We start from the raw sequence: 8,332 nt of genomic DNA, 5'->3' as shown, positions 1-8,332 counted from the left end.
GGTAGTTGTTTGTTTCCCATATTAAAAAGGGGTACCAGGACCACCTCCTAATTTCATTTGTAGTTACGTGGGTGGATGTTATTTGGAAAGGGGGGATGTGAGGAAATAAAACTTTCAGGGTCATCCCGTATCTCCACCCCCCCCCCCAAGCTGGCTCTAAGCAGACATGGGGGAAATGTTCAGAGAAAGCTAGGGTTGGACGGGGATGGAGGGGGTGGGGTGGGGTGGAGGTCCTGCCCGGAGCGTGCTTGGAGATCCCCCAAGCAGTGGGTTCCAGAAGGTTTCCAACCGCCCCACCCCTTGGCTGGCTCCAGGAGGGTTTCGTGGTAGGGAGGCAGCTGCACTGGGCTGGCGGGCGGGGCCGGGGCCTGAGCGCGGGGCTGCCCCCGGAGACCCTCCCCAAGCCGCTGGGCCTGTCCGCGAGGGCCGGGGGAGCGCTGCGAGGGCTGGGGGCCCAATCGCGTTTCACCCCCGCCGCCCCGTTCCGGGTCGGAGCCCTCTCCTAGGCCCCTAGTCAATCGGCGGAGGCGCAGGGCGGCCCGGGGCTCTGTGAGGGGCGAGGCCGCAGGCCCGGCCCTGCCCAGGGGTCGGTCCTTCTCCACCCCCTCCCTTTCTGTCCCCGGGGGCCGCTCCCCGCCATCCCCCGGAGCAGCCCCCGCATGGCCAGGCTTCTCCCCGCGGCCGGCCCGCCCCCCCCACGGGGGTCCTCTCACAGCGCAGCGACTCCCTCCGCTACCTCCTCCCAGCCCAAAATGGCGGCGGCCCGGACTCTTCCTCGCCCGCCTTCCCGGCCTCCTCCCTTGCCTCCCTCCTTCCCTCCCTCCCTCCCTCCCGGGACACGAATCCCTCCGCACACGCATGCGCCCTAGGCGCGTCCCGCCAGTCATCTTTCAATTCTTCGCTCCCACCCCCATCCCACTTTCGGATCTATTTCCAGCCCAGGAACGCTTAATTCCATCCATAGGCTCTTGAACTGGGCCGGGAAAGAGTTGTTCCCGCCTTCAATTCGTCACCAACGAATGGTGGCAGAGACAGGCCTGGCGACGAGCGCATTTGACCAATCGGAGGCCCAAAGGCGGTGCGCCTGAACTGGGACTGCTGGGTTTTGAAGTTCTTAAGGCGTGGTTGTGGAAGTGAACGGGATTCTGTTCCTCTTTTTCTGACTAGATAAACTACAATCCCCAGCAGACATCGCGGCTTACGGTCTCCCCACCCACCCCACCCTCGTTCCCCGACGTCCTCGCGCTCTTGCGGCTTGCTGGGGCTGTTGCTGAATTCTCTGCAAGATACAGGGGTTAGGCAATAGGAATTGCAGACAGGAGGCTGCTGCGCAGACACCGAGCCGTTGTCGTGCGTGGCAGCCCTTGGCAACAAATAGGTCAGTTTATGTTTCCAGAGCTCTCATCTTCAACCATCTCGTCATCCAGTAGAATTAAGCCTCGCCATCCCTTCAGGGGATTGGGTGTGGGGGAATGCAGCTACCTAATGCACGGGGTTTTCGCTCTACCCTTTCAGACGCCAGTTTCTCCTCCCCTTTCTCTCCACTTCCGGTGCCGTGGGCCAGGAGGAAACAGGGCCTGCTCCTCGCTAGCAGGACGCCTGACCCCGTAGCCATGCTGGCTATGGGCGAGGCCCGGCTTTCTGGAGAAGGTGGTTCCACCTCCTCCCCCCCTCAGTCAGAAAGACGTGATCTCCGCGGTCGCGGCCCCGCCAGCGGAAGTGTCCCTTTAACGGGGTGTTTATCCCAGCCCTCCCCCGGGCTCACCCTGTGTCCCCTTTAATGCAGCCGGGCGTGGTCCTCGTGGTCCTCGGCTGGGCTCTCATTACAGGCCGCAGCTTGGTTCCCTCTGTTCTGTGACTACTGTGCCCCCCCTGCCCTCAGGGCCCTCCCTCGTGTGTAACTTACTAGCCGCCCTCCCCGGCCCCTTGTTACACCCCGGAAGAGGGTGGCGGTAGCGGGCAGAGGCTGGTGGGCCTCTGTGCCAGCTCTGCTCACGCCCCCTTACTTAAACGCTGGGCACGTGGAGAAGGCGCCTGGTGGCTCAGCAGTGCACCCCAGGCTGTGGCCGAGATCCTACCTTACCGCCCACCCGTGCAAGTCCCCACGCTCTGCAATTAGAGTCAGAGACTCCTAGCCCAGTGTAGGAGGGCCCGAGGGAGAAGCGGGGGTGCTTTCCCTCAGGCCCTGCCAGCCTCGGCTTCTTTGTGCTCCGGCGGCATCTCTTCAGGCGCTGCCACAAAATGGCTTCCTCTCCTTCTCGGAGGGAGTCCCGGGAGAGGAGGGAATCCCGCCCTGGGGCTTAGGGATAAGGCTTTCCTTTTATTCTCCCTTACAGCAAGGCCTTCCTAGAAAAGCTTCTGCTCCCTGTAGAAGAGACACCTCCCATCACTGCCCCCAAATCTCCCGGAGCCGCCTGCCCGGAGCGAACCTGGAGAACTCAGAGGTAAGGCTGCTCTCTCGGAGGAGAATGTTCCAGACTCAGTCCTGACGGTGCCGTCTGTGAGGGACAGAACTCTGGCCCCGGCCCCCCACTCTGTGGGGGAGCGGCGCCCCATCCCAGAGGAGTGGGCTCTGGAGGAGGGCGAACCGAGGCTTGGAGGCCTGAGCGGGAGGCCTGCGTGACTCTGGGTAAGTCACAGCCGCTCCCCCTTCAGCTTCCCCCCTGTCAAGTGAGGGGTTTAAAATAAATAATAAAAGAAGGAATTTACGTCTGTGAGCTCTTACCTTCCCTGTGACGTCATGTAGGCCTCCAGTTTCTGGCTCCTCTCCATCCCTTGTAGAATTCCCAGAGCTAAATCGACTCCTGGCGGAGACACCCTCTCCCTTCCCCCACATAAAGCAGCCCAGGGCTCACAGCTAATAGTAACCCTTTTGGTGGGGGTGTTGGAAGAAGAAAACCGCTCAGCGGGACATTTAGAGGGGTAAGGCTACAGGTGAAGGGGCTACTCTGCATAGGGACACCTGTCTGGGGGGCCCTGATCTACCAGTCTGACTTGCTTTTTCCAGGGGGGGAAGTTCCAGGTTGTCATTTGGAAGGAACCTTTTGACAGAGATAGCATCAATCTTCTGAATTCTTTTCTCTTCTTTAAGCTGAAATGATCATTAATATGTTGTGGAGAAGCCCATAATATCCCCGTACTCCTCTATCCCCTCACTCGGTCCTTCTAGCTCCCCTCCAGCATCCTTAAGAACACATCTAAATCTTTCACTCAAGAGAGAGACACCTTCCAGCATTCTCCCATGCAGAGGCCTGCACACACAAAGTTATGTAATCTAGAGATCTATGTTGTATTCACAAACACTCAGTGCGTGCAAACTGTCCTCACATGCACCTTGTGTGTTCACCCCAGTGCAGTTCACATCCTTGCACACATGCTCTTCACAGCCTCATAAGTGAGGGAGTGCCTCCTCATTGGACAGACTCATACTCAGCTGAATAAATTACTTCCTAGTCTCTCATCCTCACAAAATATCCTGCCTCATTATTTGTTTTCCTTTTCTCCATCCTGATAGTCACCACTACCCACTGAGGAAGATTTTGCTGCAGAATCGCCCTTCTTAAAGAAAATAAACATCTGCTTTCAGCCAGCCCAGTTCATCTTCTTTTTCTCCCCCCAAATAGAATTTGGCTTGCTCCTTGATTTCTTTTTTATTCTCTTGCCCTACTTCTTTTTACAAATTTATTTGCATGTTTATATTCCTATTCTCTTCAAATAATACTTGCAGATTTTGGATGCCCCTTCTCTGCAATCTTTTCCTATCTAATTGTCTCCTTTCTCACATTGCCCCTCTCTTTTCTCCTTAATCTTAGAACTCTGGGATCCCCTTCAGCCCCAGTATACCTCCCGAGCCCCCTGACTCCAGTGGCTGTCGGCTCCTGACCCCTGGGATGGAGAGCCCATCAGAATGGAAAGAGGCAGCAAAAACCAGCAATGGCAGCAATGAATCGAATGGAACATCCCAAGCCAAAAGCCCAGATGGTGGCTCTGCTGAGGCCCTGGGTCGGAGGAAGCACAGGCGGCGGTCCTCAAAACGCAAAAGGCACGGATGGCGGCCCTACCTGGAACTGAGCTGGGCCGAGAAGCAGGAGAGAGATGAGCAGCAGAGCCAGCGGGCCTCCAGGGTTCGAGAGGAGATGTTTGCCAAGGGGCAGGCTGTGGCACCTTACAATACCACCCAGTTCCTGATGGATGACCATGACCTGGAGGAGCCAGACCTAGGGAACCCCCAAGGAGCCCCCCATCAGGGTTCTGGATGGGAGGAGGAAGATGGGGGTGCTGGGGACATTGATGGGCGAGGGAAAGCCCAGGGGGAGTTTCTCCAGAGAGACTTCTCAGAAACCTATGAGCACTACCACGTAGAGAGCCTGCAGGGCCGGAGTAAGCAGGAACTGGTGCGGGACTACTTGGAGCTGGAGAAACGGCTCTCGCGGGCTGAGGAGGAGACTCGGAGACTGCAGCAGCAGCGGAACCCCCTGGGCCCGCACCCCTGTGAGCGGGCCCAGGAGCTGGCAGCTGAAGTGGAACGCCTGAAGATGGAGAACCAGAGGCTTCGCCGGGAGAATGAGATGTGGGGCCGAGAAGGCAATGGCCCTGGAGAGAACCCGGGCTCCTAACACCCCCTGCTCCCCAGGGCGGACTCTGAGAGGGAGGAAGGAGAACCACCCAGCACTGTGGCCCAGGGGGTGCCCCCCTCTTGCCCACTCTGGAGCTCAAGGCCTGGCTCTGGACAGGGACTGCTGGGAGCAGAGTTCCAGGTTTGAACTTCTCCTTCTTCCTCCAGCAGACTTCCCAGAGTCGAAGTTCCATGAAGACAAGTTAAGTTTGTTTTCTTGCTGTCCCTTGTTCTGTTTTTTTTTTTTTTTTTTTCCTGTAGTAAAATTAAAATGTCTTGATGAGGGCAAAGAGCAGTTGGGTAGAAATTGCACCATAGAGTCTGCTGGGACCCTCCAGATAGCCTTGTGTGATGGAGACATCTTTAGGGTTGGGTCATCTATGGGAAGGAGCAGAGTGTGGAAGCGTACCCAGACCCAATTTGCCACCTCCAGGTGGGGTGAGAATTGTTCGACTGGGACGCTACCTCAGTCCCCAAGGAGGTCTGGCTTTCTCTGAACTAATGGATTCTTGGGCTAAGACTTATTGGATGGGGCTTAGGACCAGAATTACTCATGTCCTTTTAGTAGGTGATGGAGGGAAACCCAGGTTGTGATCTATTCCATCCATTCCCCTAGTGTTCCTTCAAGAAAATGAGGCTGACATCAGAACCCTTGCACTATGCAATGATAATAATAATGATATCTAGCATTTAGAGTGCTTATTTTGGTGTCAAGCACTGTAGTAAGTACTTTACAAATATTGCCTTATTTGTTCATCACAATAACCCCAGAGGTAGGTGATATTATGTCCAATTTAATGATAAAAATTTTGAGGCAAACTGTGGTTAAATGACTTGCCCTCAGTCACTTAGCTAGTAAGTGTCCGAGTTAGGATTTGTATTCCGGTCTTCCTAACCCCAGGCTTACTATTTACCATGCCACCTAGCTGCCAGCTATGCAAGGAGAGATTAGAATAACCTGGGTAGCCTGGACTTCCTTGCTTGCCTTAGCCCTTAGCATTTGGAGATTCCAGGTGTATTCCATGTCCTTGCCTTCTGACATGCTTTTTAAATATAGGTCCCTAGGAAATTAGGGAAGCCCTAGAAAAGGAGGTCTACTCTATAGAAAGAGGCGACAGCTATCCCTTAAGTCAATTGGCAAACATTGGTTAAATGCCAACTGTGTGACAGGCATGGGGATGCAAATACATTCAATGAAATGTTCTCTTCTGGTAAAGATCCTGACATTTTAACGGGGAAGATCCGTGGTGTGAGCTTATACGGGGATCGTTCCATTCTGAGTTGAATGGGCAGCATTGAACCACATGCTATTTTTATCATCTCCATAATCGGTCCTGATCACCTTGTCTGAATCAGTGCACATAATTGAGAGGAATGGGAGGGAACAGTGAGGTTATGGTCGGGTCTGTTCCTTGGGTGGAACTTGATTGTTGGCTCAGGGCAGGGGAGCAGCAAAAACAAGGTCTGCCTTTTACCTTTGAGATCAGCCCCTCCTGGGAAAGCCCTCCCTCTTGGCATGAGGCTATTCTGGATTACAGGGGTGGCCATGAGATTGAAAGCTGGCAGGGGCACTAAATCCAATACTCTCATTTTATAGATGAGGAAACTGAAGCCCACCCAGGTTTAAATGACTTGCCTGAGATCACAAGGCTAGTAAGTGCTATCAGGATTTGAACCCCAATCCGCTGGTAACTCAATCACATGCTTTCCACTGTACCACTTCCACTCCAGTCTAGTTGTTCCTTTAAGACCTATCGTGGTGATCCTTTCAGAATGAGCAATCAGCCTATTCCCAAAAAAAGGGCTGAGGGTTTACTTTAGCCCCTGTACTAGCCAAAGCAGGAAATTGACCCAGTTCCATACCCTGAACCCCCTAGATAAACTCTGGAGAGACCTGCATTCTCCTGAAGGTAATTAGGGAGACTGTCTTGGGCAAGAGACAGCTCAGAAAAGGGAGATAATTGGAATTGCTGACGAGTCAGTGGGTCATCTGGTGCTGAGTCACCCAGCACTTAGACACTGGTGCTCCGGTACCTACCTGGGACAGTTTTCAGGATGGTGCACTGACCCAGTGACAGATTCTCTCACTGGAGACCAGAGCATCAAAGATCACTCTCTCTGGGTTCTCCAGACAAAGCAAAGCTGTGCCCTTGGGAAGAAATGCTGGGGAGATGTATCTTCTCCCTTTGTTCGGCAGCCATACCTAATCAGAGGACTTTACAGAGAATGGCTGGAGGAAGAAGCTGTCCCTGAGGAGGTGGGGCTGGAGACTTGACTTTGGGCACTGAGGAAGTCTGATTAGAGGTAGGGATAGAATGGGAGAACAGTCTTTACCCTGAAGGAATTATGGTTGAAAGAATTGGCTGGAGTAGAAAGGGAGAGAGTTGGAGAACTAACAGGGGATTTAGGTGAGTGTTTATGGGGTATTAGAAAAGGGCTGTAGATCAAGATGAGTGGGATGGAAGTGGGGCTGAAGGGTGTATGTAACTAGAGCAGTACCCCAACCCATTATCTGAGTAAGCTGCTGTGGGGATTAAATCGAGCTCTTTAAAAAAGGAAAGCTTTCATTAGCACTGGAGGAGGAAAGGTGAGTTGTTTGGACCAGTCCTTAGCAGGGTAGCCGAGGTTACAGTAAAGGAGAGACCAGCTTGTTCTTTCTCTGCCTCCCACCTCCAGGCCCACACAAACACTTACCTTCCTTCTCTCTAGCTGCTTGAAACAACTCCATTGGGAAGGTGGTTAAAGTTCCCCCCCTTCCCACCCACATGCAGCAGCTGAGGCCATTGCTAAGCTCTTTTTCACCAGCTTGTCTTCCTTTGAAGGAAGAACAGCTAAGGAAGGTCTCTTCCTGAACAGGAGACTAGCAGACATCCCCATGCCTAAGTACCCCTCTGACACGGACCAAGCTGGCTTGCCCTGTTCTCAGTTCTCCCAGGGTTGAAGGGGGGAGCAGAGATGGTGTTTGACAGATTTGATCTCAGGCCTTCCGGGAACCTGATTTTAGGGGGCTAGGCCACCAGAATTCAGTGTGGGGACTTCTCTAGGAAAAACAACTTGGCATTGAAGAATCCTGTAGATTATTAGTATTGTTATTAACCTGGAATCTACTATCTATTGACATATTTTTTAGGGGGGTGCCTATAAACTTGGATGGGATTACATTTTATTTTTTCCTTTCATCCTTATTTAAAAACATTCTGAGAAGAGATCCATGGTCAATGATAAATATAAGGTTGGAAGACAGGTAAGGGAGGCTATGAGAAAAGAAGGTTTTTTTTGTTCAATACTTTCTTCATTTTAGAGACATGAGACTATCATTCCACTAAACTAGCAGAGATGAGTACTCTGAGAGAACATTTAACACCCACCACTGTGAAGATGACCGGATGGTGGCTTTTTTTAATGTTTAACTAGCTGCTCCACGGGTGGGGAAATGTAAATCAGCCCTCATAAATGCAAAGAAAAGCTTTGTGAGCTGAAATAGGGGTTTAAATGAAACTCCTTATAAAGTCTAGCTGGTTAAGCATAGTTCAGATTAAGACTGCAACCTACTCATACACCTCTTTGGGGTTTTGAAAAACCCTCTGCCTTGCAGGAACCTCCATCCTCACAGCAAGACTGAGAAAGCTAAGTGACTTTTTCCAGAGTCACACGTCTAAGTCTGACATGGAATTTGAACTTAGGTCTTCCTGATTCGGGAGCAGTGTGGTCTTTTTA

General features: G+C 52.7%; 1 protein-coding gene across 3 annotated transcripts; it reads left to right on the top strand.

The window, feature by feature from the left end:
• The first annotated feature begins 210 nt into the window (after nt 1–210).
• HEXIM2 (HEXIM P-TEFb complex subunit 2) lies at nt 211–5,434 on the top strand. Of its 3 annotated transcripts, XM_074261037.1 has the most exons (4): nt 211–326; nt 1,168–1,378; nt 2,337–2,444; nt 3,813–5,434. In XM_074261037.1, the coding sequence occupies exon 4, from the start codon at nt 3,891–3,893 to the stop codon at nt 4,614–4,616; it is 726 nt and encodes a 241-aa protein (XP_074117138.1). In that variant the 5' UTR covers nt 211–326; nt 1,168–1,378; nt 2,337–2,444; nt 3,813–3,890; the 3' UTR covers nt 4,617–5,434. The 3 variants fall into 3 exon arrangements, with proteins under 3 accessions (XP_074117138.1, XP_074117136.1, XP_074117139.1); XM_074261035.1 differs by lacking the exon at nt 211–326 and having other exon boundaries at nt 795–1,378; XM_074261038.1 differs by lacking the exons at nt 211–326; nt 1,168–1,378 and adding an exon at nt 1,385–1,650.
• Nucleotides 5,435–8,332: the final 2,898 nt, after the last annotated feature.

Source organism: Sminthopsis crassicaudata, chromosome 4 (assembly GCF_048593235.1).
Source record: "Sminthopsis crassicaudata isolate SCR6 chromosome 4, ASM4859323v1, whole genome shotgun sequence".
NCBI lineage: Eukaryota > Metazoa > Chordata > Mammalia > Dasyuromorphia > Dasyuridae > Sminthopsis > Sminthopsis crassicaudata.
This window is presented reverse-complemented; position numbering and strand designations above follow the sequence as displayed.